Raw genomic sequence first — 17,640 nt, forward strand, 5'->3', positions numbered from 1 at the left:
TCGCTTGAGCCAAAACATCGGTTCATATTCAACGACAATTATATGTATATCTTCTGGTATCCAAAAAAACCGCATCTTTTCACTGAGATGTCCATTTTATTTTGTAATCCTTCTAACGCTGAAGTTTCCCTCTCCCGCCCCCACACTATGGCATGAATCGTGTCACTCAAGCCATTCATTATTCTGTGGGCGACCAACTGCTTGCTTGTTGTTTTTCTCAATTTGCATAGTCCCGAAATTCGAAGCGGTTAACCTTTTTCTACGTTCTTTATGCCATGATGAACAATTACTTTGTTGAATTGTTGAACACTCAAGGGTCTGAATTTGATGTTCATCCAGGGACAAAGTTTGAATAAAGTTCCTTTTAGCTTCATCTGACACGGTAGCGAAAGCGTTGCTCTTATATCCGAAAGCTCGACCTTGTTTCCGTTTCAACTTGACAGCACTTCCGTTGAAGAGCCGTCTTTTGGCATTGGCCTTCTTTTGAGCCAAATGAGCTTCAATTTTCATCATGACCTTGTTAGGGGATTTCAGAGGAAGTTTTTCGTGGATTAATGAATGCAAGCGTCTGGTGTTATGTGCTATTATAGCACCATTGCATCTGCTTTTGAAGCCGTCTTTTAAACTATAGTTTATTCTTTTTCCTCCCATAAACTTTGCAACTTGACTGAAGAAATTTTCTACTCTGTTGCTACTAACGTCATGAATAAGACTGTCTGCTTGGTCCTTCACTCTGTTTAGAATCTTCATTATGGCTTGAAAAACTCCTGTTTCTTCAAGATCTGGCAAGTGATTTTGATCATCTTGATTTTTACAAAAATAATTTCCGGTTATTGAGCACATTTTATGATCACCGAAGACATGCCGGGCGCTGTTCAAAATGTCTTTTTGCAACCCCTCGATTTTTTCCTTTTTTGAAACACTCAATTCTTTATGGTGTCTTATAGCGCCATGTATGGCATTTACCAAGCGCTGAGCACGAAACTCTACCAGTTTCCTTTGTTTCACAGAACCAAGTCTCGCTGCCCTTTTAGCTTTGAAGACATCTTCTCTCAAATGTTTTTTACAATTCCTAAAGATGTGATTTCGGCACTCCATTTTTCGGCACCTAGCCCTTTAACACAGGGCCGTAGGAGGGAACACGCAGAGCTGGGCAGCGCTACTTTGAAATGTAGCGCCGCTACCGCTACCGCTACATGCTCTAAATGTAGCGGGCGCTACCGCTACCGCTACATGCTCTAAATGTAGCGGGCGCTACCGCTACCGCTACATGCTCTAAATGTAGCGGGCGCTACCGCTACCGCTACATCCACTAAATTGTAACGGGCGCTACCGCTACCGCTACAGTAAAATGTAGCGCGCTACATTAGCCGCTACAATGGCCAAAATTTTTAGAAATCTCTTAATATTTATTGTTCTGCTATTGTGATTTACTCATAAACATTAAATGAGAATAAAACATTTTAAAAACAAATCAATTCAACTTTAATGCAATTAACCTAACCAAACTAGTGCTGGTTACTGTGGTTAGACACAGTAAATAGAAGTTAGTTATTTACTTATTTTTATGTTTTACCTTCCCTACATGGATGTCTACTTTAATCTACCAATCTCAAAAAGTATCCACATATATATACAAATAAAAGACTGATTTTTTATATATAAATTCAAGTAGACATCCTTGTAGGGAAGGTGAAACATAAAAATAACTGTAAGCAAACTGAAACATGAAAAAATACCTGTAAGTGGTAACTGGTAACAACTTAAGGGGGGCGTCTACCCTAAAGTTTTTGGATTTGGCTTTTTCGGTTTTTAGTCTCATCTTAAAGCTGACATTCTGCCCTATCCAATGGTACCATTACCATCTCTGTACGTTGATTTGTGCGTTCAAGACAGATCATGAAAGGGTAGACGGTGGGGGCGTTCTTTAACAAATAGAATAAGAGGAAATTCGCTGCGAGCACTTTAAATAGAGTGTCGGCTTGAGGTGCACCTTAGTTACCCGCCTGGCGTCGTATGAGGAGGAATGCATGCAGTCGCTCCCACCATCCTTGACTGGAATCAATCTCCTATAAAGTTTAGTTTTGTATCCTTGCTACATTGAGTGCCTATTGCGAAGCGCTCGGGGCTTTGTCGCGCTCTCCTGAACATTCACACTTATTGCCACGGCAAACCTATCTCCTCCTAGAGTTTTGAAGCTACAGCGATGAGACATATACCATTCGATTCGTAAAGACCATACCTATCGATTTATCAAGCCTTTTTTTAGATTTGTGCATAGTTTGGATTCAAAATGAGGGGGGAAAATTTGAAGAAAATGAGGAAAAATGAGAAGAAAACGGAAAAATGCGTGTAAAAAATTTAGGGCAAAAATCAAAAAAGGGCTCGATAACTCGATAGGTATGGTCTTTACGCATCGAATGGTATGCGTTTCAATGTTGTAGCTTGAAAACCCTAGGAGGAGATAGATTTCTGCAGTACCTTTTTTGTCCGTTTTCTATAAATTTCACGTTTTCTATCATTTTTTCCGAAAAAATTATACGAACAAAATGTTCTTGTATTTTGGTTTTACATATATGTGTGAAATTTCAGAAAGATCCGTTAGTAAATGTGGAAGTTTTTCTGGAGGGTATACCCTTAAGTAAAATCTAAAGGCTTTATCTATAAATGTAGCGGTAGCGCTGTAGCGGCAAAACCTCGTATCGCTACTTAAATATGTAGCGGGCGCTACCGCTACCACTACATTGTCGTAAATGTAGTGCCGCTACCGCTACCGCTACTGAAAATGTAGCGGCCGCTAGTAGCGGCCGCTACATGTAGCGCGCTACTGCCCAGCTCTGTATATATTATTATAAAGTGGTCATTATATGAAAAATCAAAGCGGCTAATGTAAAAACTAAACCCCTAAATGTATTAAACGAGTTTCATTCCAAGCGCCTGCTCCTTACCTACAAAATAAGCTCAAAAACAGTTTCATTAACGCGAATGATGATCTATAAATACATATTTAATTAAAGAATCATTTAAAAACAATGTTAATAGAATGTTTATTTAATAAAAGTTCGAAACGGCCTTACAAAAAAGCTACTATTTCATATTTTTCTTGTTTGCTCTATCCGCTGCGTAATAGTTCTCCCTATAAAATGAGATGAGGAACGAAAAAACGTAATTTGGTCGAATTTATGGTAGAACCTCCTCATAAAGCAAGCCCTTTATTTATTCTGTATTACTAATAATTCAATGAATCCATATCTCTACGTTACTATCACGCGCACCACGATGAGGCAAATTAAAATTCTTACTTTTTATATGAAATTTGAATGCTTTGAGATAAAGTTATTTTCAAAAATCCTACTCAATTAAAAAAATAAACAGCATTTGTTGCTCCTCTGAATTTCCTAATTTACGATGCTGCTGATTTTGTCATATTGCTCGCTTGTGGAATAAAATATTTCCCATGTGTCTCAGGTGGCATTTTATACGATTTTTTAAACATATATTCTGAATCTAGTCGTACCTTCTGGTTGCAATAATTTTCACTACAATCAACATTCCGGAAGAAGGATTATTCTGGGAACGGCCACGCATTAATAAGCTTAATTTCCCACGATGACACAGTTCTCGGCCTATCATCAGATGTCATTATTTGCACTTCCCATAGTTATTCGCCATAGACAAAAGTGATCGCATAGCAGACTTTTTGTTCGGGTGCTACTTTCTGTCAAAGTTTTGCCGCGTCCGACCATAAAGTTCTCCGAACTTCTAACTGATGCAGAAAGTTCTTGCATATGCGTGAACGGCTCTAGCCGCCGGTGATATTAACTTTTTATTTCGACCTCTGAATAAATCTGGCCATAAGCATCAATCTTTAACATCGATTTTGCAGTAAAAATAGGAAATATTGCGCAGACCCGATGAACTGGAGGCTTAGATTACGATATGAGAATTATTGGTGCGGAGTTTTATTGAGTTTTCAAGATGGCATCATGAGTGTCTTCTGATGGTTAGCGAAGATCGTTCGTTGACATGTCTTCGTATTCTACGAGCCCGTCCAAATTATGAATATTTGATATGTAATTCCTTGATTTCAATATAATTTCCACCAGTTTATAAATTTCATTCAGGAATTTATGAGTCTATTTAGATAGGAAAGGAGCATCCCTAAATTTTTTTTTCAGAACCTTCCATATTTTCTTCCGGTTTGATGTCACGAGAATTATCTTCCATGAACAGGATTACTTCTATTTTAGCAAATCAGCTGCTCGCTGGTGAAGCTGTGGAGCGAAAAATGAGAAATAATAATTTATCAATTTATTTTAATTCTAATTTAAAGTACAAGTCTATTTCTGATCTCAGCTCGAACTAATTAGTAATACTCCCATGAGAAGATATATCAAAATCGACTGATTCCGATGTGGAATCAGTAATATCTGCATATAACTTTAACTTGACTGCCGAGGAACTCAATGAATCATCAATTCATAATCAATTAGATGTTGGTCTTTGCTCGGACCAACATATTTGTTTGGTCAACGCAGATTTCTCCGAAAAAGTATATAGGCCTTTACGATTAATTTCACAGAAGAAAAATCGTTAGTTTAATTTTGATTCAGAAACAATAGCCCACATTTGTTGCACAATACAGCAGAAGTCGTTTAATATGTCGGATCATTTTTATTGCAAGTAAAGTTAACTTTCAGCTGAGTCTCAATTATTGTACGCGACTTCCTTGTCGTTCCGTGCTGACGTCAGGAAAGATACAACACAATTCGGTTTTTGAGCAGCTTTGTGATGACGGTTGCTGCCAAGCTTCTTACTCCGTAGTCTGTGCCAACGAGCCACATTTGCATGAGTTATGTGTTTTCGTTGAAATCTGATGACAAACGCAAGACAGCTGGACAACATTATGCTCCTTGTTATTTAATTTAAATCGTTTAAGTCATGGCACTATGGTGAATGGTTTAAAATGACTGTACTCAATTTTGCTTGTCAACACGAATTGATGAGGTCGTCAGCTAAGCTTGCTATGTCGTCACAAATCTTCAAACAGATGATGGATAGATTGTTATTATATATTATTTATTCAGTAGGTCAATTATTAACGTAAAAGTAACGAAATTTATGGCTGGAAATGAAAAATTTTTAATATATGGTAATAATTTTATTCAATTTAGCGGTGCGTGCCGAGATCTTGAAATCCAAGTAGACGGTATAAAATCTTGCCGTTAAAGTTGCGCAAACCCCGCCAAACTTTCCTTCAACGAAAGAGCCGACGTCGCGAAATGTGAACGACGTCGGGTTCAATTCGACGTAGCCATGCATCACCTTCAAAGCGGAAGCATAGCAGCCAGTTAGATCAATCAAAATCCGGTCATCAGTTTCAAATTATGGAATACATTCAGATATGTATCATGTTTTAATCTATTCTTCTACCAATCGTTCAATTAATAATACCTATTAGAAAAATTCATTCGTGTATCGAAAAATAACTCGGCTCTTCATCTTTATTTTAAGTATAGGCCGTGAAGAAGCTTTGAACTCCTCTGACAGAAAACATCGTCCCAGACGATAAATTGCGTATTTCTAGTTTCCGGACTTACAGCGTAAAGTCTGAAGGATTGATCCAAATGGAAGATTCGGTCCGACAGTGTGCAGAATGGAGAGGTCCTGGATCCCGGGCAGCTGGTGTAGAGTGGATCAAGTGGATCTTGGTGATACCGAAACTAGTAGGATACTACGGAAGGAAGACGAGAATAGGAAGAGGGACATCCCCGAAAGCGCAGTAATCATCCGTCCCGGTACTTCATCGCTACACCAATAACCGTCTTCTCCAAATCATTGACCGGCTTTACCCATAGAAGAGAAAAATCTGCCTCCGACTCCTGTCAGAGCCTACATTGTCATCACTGCCGCTGTCCTGGTGCTTTTTCTTAGAATTTTCTTAAGAAAAGCGACAACAATCAGAAGCTAACAATTTACAGTCAAATAAAAGTTTTGGGCAACATGGGTTTTAACGTGATTTGAAATTACGTAGGAAAACTTACTTTCAACTTAGCTCGTCATTCTCTTATCTTATTCCACAACCTCCAAATATCAAGATATTTGATAGAAATATACATGAATGATAATTATCCATCGATTATCAATGATTGAAGCGGTTCAATGTAACGTCTACCTGTTCCTTTACAAATTAATTAGCATAGACGACTTTTTCGAAAATAGTATGCGACTTTCCTCTCGCCACAAATTGACATGACAACAATAATTGCATTTCGCGAGTTTTCCCGTCGCATTATTCAGAGCAATTTCCTGTCATGCGCATCCCTTCAGCGGCGCTCAGTGCGATCGTTCCCCACATTTTTGAAGCTGTGCCGCGTAGTCTAGGCTTCATATCGTCAGGCAAAGCGGGCGCTCATTATGTAGCGGCGCAAAGATGCGCTACTTATAACCCTTGATTATCACCCGGAGAATGCGCGTGTCCTTCCTGTATCATAATAATGGCTAAGTGCGTCTTTGTGTTATCTTTGTTTGGGGCAATAAGCCTGATGAGCTTTATGAAGCGCTAGCTCCCTCTTCTGCTTATTACCAGCANACATTAGTAAAACAACACAAGTTGCCACGGTATGAATATGGTTTTGCATATAAACCATAACGATAAACTTGTAATATGTTTATTGATTGGAAATGTTTCAAGTCAACAAATGGACGATTACGGGCAGTGTCCGACTTCATATAATCCACATTAAGGCCAGCAGTCATGGATGGTTTTAAAGCCATATTATGGTGTGCAAGTGACTAAACTTTCGACGATATTATGGTAAGCAGTGCAGTGACAAACACGAGCGTCATCTCCAACCTAAGCTGATGCTCACACGCAGGGGCTTTCCGTGAGGACCGCTCGCTAATGTGGCCTACTGCAGGCCTGCCCGTTAGGCCCGTTCAAAATGGTCATATGGTTAGGCCCGTTTAATATGGACTTAGGCCCGTTTAATATGGTCATATGGTTTGGCCCGTTTAATATGGACTTAGGCCCGTTTAATATGGTCATATGGTTTGGCCCGTTTAATATGGTCTAGCTAGAGTTTGATTCCAGACTTGTGGACCGCTGTAATTGACGAGCGCGTGGTGAAACCTCGGTCATGAACACGCAGGGATATGTCAAATATATTAAATGAATCAGTTTATTACATACCAGTTATTGCATTAAGCTCAATGACAGGATTTCCTCGTGCAGTTCAACAATTAAGAAATGTTAGATGTTCTAGACAACCTTAAACAACTAATCAGCTGGATTTCAATGCACATTTATACTGGAACTAGAACAACTAGAAACAATTGACCGTACACTGGTAAACAAGAACCTTGCTCGTACATCATTTTCGACTTCAATTCAGTCTTCTTCCTGCTGCCATTTTGGTAGCATCTCGCCCACTAAGTTGATTCATTTTACGCCGTTCAGATTCTCAGAGATCTCTTTACGCCAGACTTTAATTTAAAAACCTCTCATTTTGTGGAATTTGAAGACTTGTTGACCTTACAATTGTACATATTATTAGACAGATAGCTACAGAAACTGAACTCTAAAGAAGTTCTTAAGAAAATTGCATAATTTTCGATCATACCCTGATATTAATGTAAAAAACCTTTTTTGGATTATAGCCGTTAGGTCTATCCTATCAAGTATTCCGGGATGAATTTTTCAAATTTTAAGCCCTGAAGTTTGACACGTACTAATTATCACACCAGTTTGTAAACACTTAATGCAGGCAGTTGGCATTTGAACAGGATTGGCTAAACAGGTATGAGCGCGTCGGTTTCCCGGTTACTTGATTTCCTTAAGTTGGCCTTTTGCTCCCGATTTCGAGCACATCCGTCGTGCACAGCTCGTGTCTGCATTGAATAAGTTTTGCATCTAAACTAAAATATGAAAACTGTTTTCGGAAGTATTGGCGACTGTGAATCTTTAAAATTTTTAATTCAGCAGTATTGAATGATCACACTTCACTAATTAATTGCTCCGGTAAACTAATTCATTACCTGACTGCACAACTTCATTACCAGTGTACAACGATTCATTGTCGCGATCATGTTTCATAAATGTATCACTACATTACACATGTTCATCATTACGTTACACGAATTCATTGCCTCATTACACTAATTCTCTACTACGATTCACTTGGATCTATGCCTCGCTACACTAGTTCATTACTATGTTACACGAGTAGATAGCATAATAGGCCTACCGTCACACTTTCCATAAACAGCTTAAATCATAGGTCACCACAACCATTTACCCCAAATCTTTCCCAACAAAGTTAACCAATTACCCCTGATCCTTCAATATTATTACGAACAATTACCTTAAATCTTGCCCAACAAAGTTAACCAATTACCCCTGATCCTTCAATATTATTACCAATCATTTACCCCAAATCTTCCCCAACAAAATTAACCAATTACCCCTGATCCTTCAATATTATTAAGAACAATTACCCCCAAATCTGCATAAACAGCTTAACAGGGTACCGATCATGAATCTTACCCAACAAAATTAACCAATTACTCCCGAATCATGAGTTAACGATCATTTACCCCGATTGAGTCATTTGAGTCCTGTCTCTTATACACATCTAGATGTGTATAAGAGACAGGCCTTGGCCCGGTGAACTGTCAGCATCGTCATGTAAGTGTTCGGTAGTTCTCTTCCTTGGCCCGGAGAACTGTCAGCATCGTCATGCAAGTGTCCGGTAGTTCTCTGCCTTGGCCCGGAGAACTGTCAGCATCGTCATGCAAGTCTTAGAGAGATCTTAGCCTTGCCGGAGAATTCCGACCTACTGTAACAAGAATGATAATAAAAAAGTATGCTGTAATTTCAGCAAACGTACTTCAATTTAGTTTTCTGATTAACGTAATTTTTCTTATTGTATTTTAATCCATCGGTATTTGGTAAAATTCCAGTTATGTCACCTGTTCTTAATCGTATATAACTTCATATATATTACAAAGTAATTGAAAAACTGTAATCATATACCGTAGAGTAAACCAATTTGAACACAAAGGGCCACGATCTTGCACCAAGTTATTCTATTCTATTCTACACTATTCTACACTAAATTATGAATTAGTCAAGCCTAATTTTTGTGCTCTGTCTTCATTTAACATAAAATCAATGTTGGAGGTTCATTACCACGCACTGTTCGAAAGCACTTTAGCCTCATTAACGCAAATCTTTTTGCTACTTTTGGACATTTTACCTAACAGAAAACAATATGAGCTCATGCAGTGTTATTTCTGCCCAGCTGATGCCCCAAACATTAGTTATAAAACTAGCCTAGTGAATAACAGAGTGGCCTGGGAACGCTAGAAATCTTTCTGGATAGCTCATTTATGTGAATTCCCATTGAAATATTGAGATCAGGAGAAAGTTTTAACAGTAAAGTTACTCGAACAACAAGTAGTAGTTGCCGACGTTTATCGGCCTCTGGGTCACTCGTGTAAACTCAAGCTAGTGACCATTAGTTTGTTCACCAGGTCACATTCATTTCCGCACCATTCCATTACTCAAACATTTGCACAATACGCTTCACCAATTTGGCGATAAATGTCCACTAATTTGAAGCCTTGAGCACAAAAAAGGCACGCACTTCACATTCGACGAGATCTTCAATAAGTGAAGGCATTTTAAAATCACGAAAACATGTAGACTCGATCGTATCGTTTCGCAATAGCGGAACCGAACAGATGTAGCTATACACCGCTCACATGCGCTAAACGGCGGCCGCTGAGCTGGTCGGCCTGAGTTAAAGGCGGAATTTCTTAACTGTACCTATCCTTACAGTTAATTTCTTTACTGTACCTCAGCATGTCCTACAAATATATGCACGTATATGGTTTCATCTACAATTTTTCATATACATACGCACAAAATTTATGTACATTAATAATTAGAGGGTGACACTACACTACGATCTTCAGTTTTCCCCTTATCCCCGTCAGTTTTAGTCTCATTGATAACATCAGCCACTGAGTTATGAAATTCCCCCCCCAAATTTATCTTATATAAAGTCTCATTAAATTTTTTCAGAAATTTTATTATAGTGAATTTTAATTTACCTATAATAAATAAGTTGACTCACACCACATTTAACCCTTTTCCGCCGTATTTGATTATTTTTATATTGACTTTTTCTAACCTTCAGCATATATGGACATATATGGATGACATAACTTTCAACTTAAATTATACATACACTTGTAAAGATTGATCTGACAATGCGGTAATAAAGGTTTTCTTGACACTCAGAGGCTAGGGAGAGGCTGGAGTAAGCAGTGATTCAAGTTTATTGTTTTCTGGTACAGGGATGGTGTTGAACTGCCTAGGAGAGAAACGGCTATGGCAAAGTTAACACAAAAAAATTAACTGTTTCTTAAGTAGTCTGATTTAAGAAGTCAGGCGGGATGTTGCTACACACTATTGAGTGTAGCAACATGAGGACGTTTGTACGCAACAGAGAACATCTTAAAGTTGTCGTACGTGGCGGCAACCATCAGTGCAATTAAGCCATTTTGCGCTCAACAGAACGTATTTTTTTGGGGGGGGGGAAATAGGTTTGTGATAATTTTTCTCCAGTTACTTTTGTCAGGCGGCAGAGGGTTACATTGGATTGTTTATCCCTGAAATTGTTAATGCTTCAATTGTATATGTTTTACCTCGATCAAAACCAATACTAAATTTACATGTTATAATCGCCCAGTCATCTATTTTCTCAGGACATAATCAAAAACTCGAATTATCATTAAATTTTCACAGTGCTGTATTTTCCTCTAATTAAGGCCATGCATTCTTAATGATCTTCATTCAGAAATACTGTGTGCTATCATACTACTATTAGAGTGGGCAGGACGACATAAAATGTAAGAACCACAAGTATTTTCAATGGCTTTGGCACTTCATAACCTTCAGCATAAGTTTTCGTGGCCAACGTTCTATTCTTATCTAGTTTATAAATCCCAACATGATTTACTTGTCCGTGTCGGTCGCGGCAGTTTAGTAGGAACTATTTTGGTCTCAGCAGTTTGTCTTGATCTTTTCATGTTGAACAGGATCAATTTTCACCATATTATTACTTTTCTTCTGGCTGAAAACTTGCGTCCCTCTAATAGACACTTGGGTATTTATTTAGGTTACCATTTTGTTTGTGTAGTGTTTTGATGGACGTCTGCTGCTTGCCTGCTTGTGCTGTGGAATAATTTATTGCTTTATTTCGTGTTGAATATTTCAGATGTATCTTGTTTGAGATACACTTTTTTGAAAACTAACGAATGATTTCTTTCTTCTATGGTAGCAGCCGAGGCCTTCCAGCCAATCTGCAAGATTTTATTGCGAATTTCCAACTATACTCGGCGATAAGTTTGCTGCCTGAATATAGCAGATCGTGGTAGTTTGAATGCGCGAAACAGTGACGTATATTGATGTGTTTAAGGAGCTTAGAAGAAACACATTAGGAATTAATTCTCGCGTATCCTACCGCAAATTTTGTGTGCTTCCAGTGCAACTTATAATTTTACCAAGGTTAATTATATACCTTAATTATATCACTTTTAAAATATCATTAATTTCATCCATATTTTTTCCAGCAATAATAATGTTGTTCGTCGAAGTAATTTCGTGCGCTTATATCTAATGCTTTTCAAGATGGTAAAAGTTCCATAACTTTTTCTAGACATTACCCAGAATAGACTCTTCATGTTTGCATATAGCTCTTCTTTAAGGTTACTTCTAGACGCCATAGAATCACTCAATATACAGGGCATGACAACAGACTATATTAATGCGTAGGTATGACGAGAATTATTAAGGTGGATGTAGTCTTTAATGCAGATCTATTTTAGGCAGGACAATTATGTAAGCTGGGTACGAGATTCTTTCAGGGCGTTCATGGTATTATTTATTCAGACACGGAATGGAATAAAATGTGTATGAGTCGTTCATATTGGCCATGCCCGTGAAAGGATAATCAAGATGACTAGATGAGGCATCACAACCGGCCTCCCATGCATTGATGGTATATAAGTGTGACAATTGTCACTATTAAGCCTCCTTTATAATCTAAACTAGGAATGACAATAGTTATACCCAAACATAGTAAATGAACACGTCAGGCTCCCTTACTGTATAAATAAAATACATCAGAGGGGGCATTAGAACAGATCGGGCACACTCGCCCTCCTGCTCACTGAAAAATAAATCTTTGAGTCTGCCCACAGCTCGCGTCACCACCGCCTGGTGTTAGACCGCCGCTCAGTATCCGTTCATCTGAGGCTTACGTGCCAATCTCTAGTCGTTTGTTACTCAAAAACATCATTCCTAAACTCCACGCTGCAATGACATTCTTGTTCTCACAAGCAACATTTTCAATTAATGTTTTTTTTCTCTTGTTTTGTGCTTTCCTACCGAGCGTCTTCAAGCGAGACGAATTTGCTATGCTTCTACCATCAAGGCGCTAGCTATGTATCGTTCCTCCCTTAGTTCTGTAGCTACAAATATTTAAATAGTCATTAATGACACTCGTTTTAAAAAACGAGTGAGAAATACAAACTTAATGAGAAGCCAAATTTTATGAGAAATTATAGTTAGTTTTAAGATTTATCTTCTTTCTTCAAACCAACAAACTAAGATTGTCTGCTTTTCGAATGTGGCACTTTGATGCTTCGTTGAAGTTTTAACTTAGTTTAATTACATCACGTTAATATTTATTAAATTGCATCACAATTCTAAAAAAATCATTTAGCTGTATCCGTTGGCCCAACAGAACTCGTCGGTGCAGCACAACGTGTCTTATGGCGTGATCGTGAGCAACCAGTCGCAGGCGGTGCAGCGCGTGAGGCGCTCCCAGGCGGGCAGCTACGCCTGCGCCGCCGCCAACACCGAGGGCGACGCCCGCAGCCAACACCTCAACCTCGTCGTCCAATGTCAGTCTGCAGCACCGCACGTCATTTAGGGCTTGCAAATTAGGGCTTGCGGCGCAGCTACGCCTGCGCCGCCGCCAACACCGAGGGCGACGCCCGCAGCCAACACCTCAACCTCGTCGCCCAATGTCAGTCTGCAGCACCGCACGTCATTAACCTTCAGTTTAGGGCTTGCAAATTCAGCTCGTCAAGTGATCAGTTGGACTAATGTATATTTTGTTTGCTCTTAAACTTGAACGTTCATGATGAGGTAATTAAATAAATATGAGTTAACCAACAGCAGTAAATTCGCAAAATATGTTATTAAAGTTTATTTGATTGTTGAGGTTAATCAATTCGTCTTTTCTTGGGGCTTCGTTAACTAATTTGTTGACAAATATATCTCCTTGTTTGATTTGTTGCCAAATCAAATCGTCGTTGCAGCTACTTAAGTTAATTGATTCACTAAATCCATTTTCCGATGCTGCTCTTTAAGTCAGTTGTTTCACCAAATGTATCTTCCCTCACGGCTCCGTTAATTAATTACTCCATCAATTCATCCTGCCGTGAGGCTCCGTAACGTAATCGGCTCACCAATTCATCATTGAAAAGATAGGACATATTCGATCATCTATCGTATACCCTTCGCCTAGCTGTTTTTTTCTCGTTTTCTTTCTTGGCTTCGCGCCGCAGTTTATCCAATTAGCTTGTCCGCATAAAATGGACTAATTTCTTCTAGGCGCTAAAAGGACCGAGAATCCGCAAGCGAGTTAGCGTCAGGCGAGTTAGCGGCAGATCAAACACCGATAATTTCTTGCCTCAATATCGATACCACGTCTATCTCGACCTATAGGAATTTTTTTTTATCTTGCGTCTGTTCTAACAAGATTCATTTGTGTCTGTTGTAGATAATTATTTATTTAAAAAATGGATAATTTCTAGAACATTCGAATCTATTGATTATTTCTTTCTCTGACGAAAAAATAGACCAATAAAGAAAGTCTTAAGGAGACGGAAGAAAGCTTTGCACTTCACTTCTTGTCTGATCTCGGAGCTCGAGTGTTGAATTGACGCTACTTTTCGTTCTAATTATTGGAGGAAAATCGTACAGGCTTCTTTTGAGTACAAGCCATCAGTGGAAGTTTTATTTAGCACAACTGAAGAGCTCTCACCTCAATTGATGAACAGTGCGGATGAGCTCTTCGAAGGCGCAAAGCCTGTAGATGAGGCGACTCTTCACTGGTCTGCATCGTCTTCGCAGAGATCGTCGAGGCTGGCACAATTTATGCCTTTTTTGAGCCACTGATTGAATTATCTGGTAATAACTTTCAGAAAGACACGCATGCCTCATGTTGGGCATTTTTGCTACTCCAGAACTACAAGCGGTTATGGAAAGGAAACTTTCAGACTAGTTATCGATTCCTGCTGATCGTTATTTCTTTCTTGGCCTTATTTTTAATTTCTGATTGTTGAATGATAAAAGTTTGCAAATCCCATTTTCAATGTCGCTTCAAATTTTCAACGATAAATTTTGGTTTTGAGGCCATTCTGCTGCTGATGTTGTGAAGCAAATTCCCAAATTTCGATAGATTGTGTAATTTTGAAATTAACGGCTTAAATATGAAAACCCCTCGCAAATAATGGCCCGTATGCTAAATAGGGCACTAGCACTACGAAGTAGCACAATGCACTACGAAGTGTCCTGTTGGTATGCTAAATACGTCACAGACACTAAGCACTTTGAAGTAGCTCTACAATGTTTAGTGTCGCTTAGTGTCGCACTACTGATTCGTATGCAGAAAGACTTTGAAGTGCTACTTCGCTGTTAGAGTACTTTATAGTGCCGCACTACGCTATGAGTCTATTGATGAGTGGTAGTTAAGTGCTCAAATAATTAATTATTCCCTAAGTAATTCTCATTCTTTGCAGAAGATTGATGTAAAATGTCTAATTGTGATGGTAATGGTACTAATGAAAATTGTGATGGTGAGTTGAAATTCGCAATGCGTCTGCGCACCTTTCCCATCATATATTCAAAGTCCACGCTTACCAAAGACATCGAACAAAAGAGAGAAGCATGGAAAGTTCTTGCAGAAAAATTCAAAATGACTCCAGAAAAAATAATAAAAATAAAATTCAAAACATGGTCTCAAAAACAAGAAAAGTATTTTTTACTTCTACGCTGTTCATCTGTTTCGCCTAGGAAAATGTCAGCCATAAGAATAACATGTTGTTCACTGAAGCGGTACACTTTTTTATATTCATGGCATGCTGTTCCTGATGTTTTTACGCGATGATGCCTTTCTTGTAAGCCAAACAGATCCATAGCTGACGAAGTAAACAAGGTTAAATATACCGTAGTGTCGTCGTGAAGTGCGGTGTGTAGGACACTTCAGATTTTTGTAGTGCGCGTTATGCTTTTGGCCCTATTTAGCATACCAATCGTAGTGTTCCATGCCGCACTATGGCTTGTAGTGCGTAGTGCTACTTCATAGTGTAAGTGCCCTATTTAGCATGCCAACCGTAGTGTTCCATGCCGCACTATGGCTTGTAGTGCGTAGTGCTACTTCAAAGTGCTAGTGCCCTATTTAGCATGCCAAACGTAGTGTTCCAGGTCGCACTAGTACCGCACTACGGCTTGTAGTGCGTAGTGCTACTTCGTAGTGCTAGTGCCCCATTTAGTATACGGGCCATTATGTTACATTTATTGATTAAACCTCTTTTATTTTTCAACTACTCTTCACATACTTTATTCTCTGAATTTTCATATAAGCAGCAAATTTTACAAATAACATAAAATAATAAATGAATTTTTTGCCCCCCGTCGTTCGTAAGCGTGAACTTCTAAAAAATCCTTAGGTAAATTTTCTAAATGTTTTTCCAAATGTTTTGCAGTCCGCCCGACCTGCGCTGGAGACCAGACGCGCGTGTACGGCGCGGCTCGTGAGGAGACCATCACGGTGTCGTGTCGTCTGGAGGCTTCGCCGCCCGTTGTGGCCTTCAGCTGGCGATTCAATAGCAGCGGCGACGTCGTCGATCTCAAAGACGAATAAGTCGCGTCTGATGGTCTCAGTTCTCTGCTGCAGTACACAGTCAAGTCGGAACTAGCTTACGGGACCCTTTTGTGCTGGGGCAGTAACGTCCTAGGAATGCAGCAGGAGCCTTGTGTCTTTAGAGTGGTGCCAGCTGAACCTCCGGATGCGCCCGAGAACTGTACCTTCAGAAACCATCCCAATGAAACGTTCTCTGTCATTTGCGAGGCTGGATACAACGGGGGTCTGAAGCAAGAGTTCGTGGCTGAGGTCATCGACATGCGAACTCGAAGGTTATTGCTGAACATCACAGAGCCGACCACTCCTTACTTCCAGCTCGTGGGTCTCGCTGGTGAGACCAGCTTTGTGGTCAGAATATACGCCAAGAACTCCAAAGGCCGCTCAGCAAAGAAGATTATGCGAGGCTACACTGACAGAGATTCCACAGAGCGACACATAGCCCCCGTGATGGGCCAGCCCTCGGCAAATAACTTCTCTGACGTGCCTATCGCCCAAATTTTGGGATGCGTCGTCGGTGTCCTCGCGGGAGTCTCGTCTTGATAGCATTGATCTCCGTGCTCGTCGTGCGTCTCAAGAAAGATAAGAAACGGCCGTCAAAAAGTAAAGTTGCAGCCGTTGGAACTAAGATGAGAATCTCAACCTGATTAATAACAGAGATTGGTACATTCTTTTATAAAATATGCCTTTTTTATTTTTGTTCTATTGAAAATAAGCATATGTATAGTTTAATCTACGTCATTGGCATAATCTAGTGAAGTAACACTTATTCAATGCTAATCAAAATTAGGATGCATGGTCGCTGAAACTTTGAGAATGAAAAACTTTACATATCTCTACATTCCCTTCTTTCTAAATTCTCAATGCGAAGTAAAAAAATGTACACGTTGACGGTCCTCATAACTGAATTAAATGAAACAGTTCCTTCTCACAGAACTTCGGATGAGTGCGTTGCTTAACATAAAGAGTAATTCAAAGCTCTGTGAACTCCACGAGATAGCCATCTTCATAGACTGAGCGTTTCAATGAGAACTTAGTTGAAAGAGATCCTAACCTTCCTTGCTCGCATTTCTTCAAATAATTGCTAAATGGGGGCATCTTTTGTTCGAGGTGCTCTCATTAGCTCGCGCGCCAGAGCGGCTTAATTATAAGGAAAATTGCGCAGCATTTGAGGCACGGATAAGGGACACTGGGTGCCTAATGGGGATTTTTTATTTATTTATAAAATTTGAGGCGCTTTTCGTTGCTGAATGGCGATTGTTGTGTCTCTTCTTATTTGGGAGCATTAATTTTTCAACTAAACATTTTTTATATCTAAACTATTTGCCTTGCAATGTTTCTCTGAGAGTTTGTTATATTGTTATAATCCTTGTGAGTTTTCAAGTGGTGCAAACTCAATCGGGGTAAATGATCGTTAACTCATGATTCGGGAGTAATTGGTTAATTTTGTTGGGTAAGATTCATGATCGGTACCCTGTTAAGCTGTTTATGCAGATTTGGGGGTAATTGTTCTTAATAATATTGAAGGATCAGGGGTAATTGGTTAATTTTGTTGGGTAAGATTTGGGGTAAATGATTGGTAATAATATTGAAGGATCAGGGGTAATTGGTTAACTTTGTTGGGTAAGATTTGGGGTAA

General features: G+C 39.2%; 2 protein-coding genes across 2 annotated transcripts; both read left to right on the plus strand.

Annotated features, from left to right (window-relative positions):
- Positions 1–12,815: 12,815 nt before the first annotated feature.
- On the plus strand, positions 12,816–16,004 carry LOC125179347 (contactin-6-like; the record flags this gene model as incomplete). The annotated part of the gene is made up of 2 exons (XM_047885042.1): positions 12,816–12,975; positions 15,847–16,004. Coding segments are annotated over 2 exons (318 nt in total), but the record flags the coding sequence as incomplete, so codon positions are not given.
- Positions 16,005–16,544, plus strand: LOC108669129 (the record flags this gene model as incomplete). The annotated part of the gene is made up of 1 exon (XM_018156427.2): positions 16,005–16,544. A coding segment is annotated over one exon (540 nt), but the record flags the coding sequence as incomplete, so codon positions are not given.
- Between the last annotated feature and the right edge of the window lie 1,096 nt (positions 16,545–17,640).

This window comes from Hyalella azteca, unplaced genomic scaffold (assembly GCF_000764305.2).
Source record: "Hyalella azteca isolate HAZT.00-mixed unplaced genomic scaffold, Hazt_2.0.2 contig16768, whole genome shotgun sequence".
Taxonomy (NCBI): Eukaryota; Metazoa; Arthropoda; class Malacostraca; order Amphipoda; family Hyalellidae; genus Hyalella; species Hyalella azteca.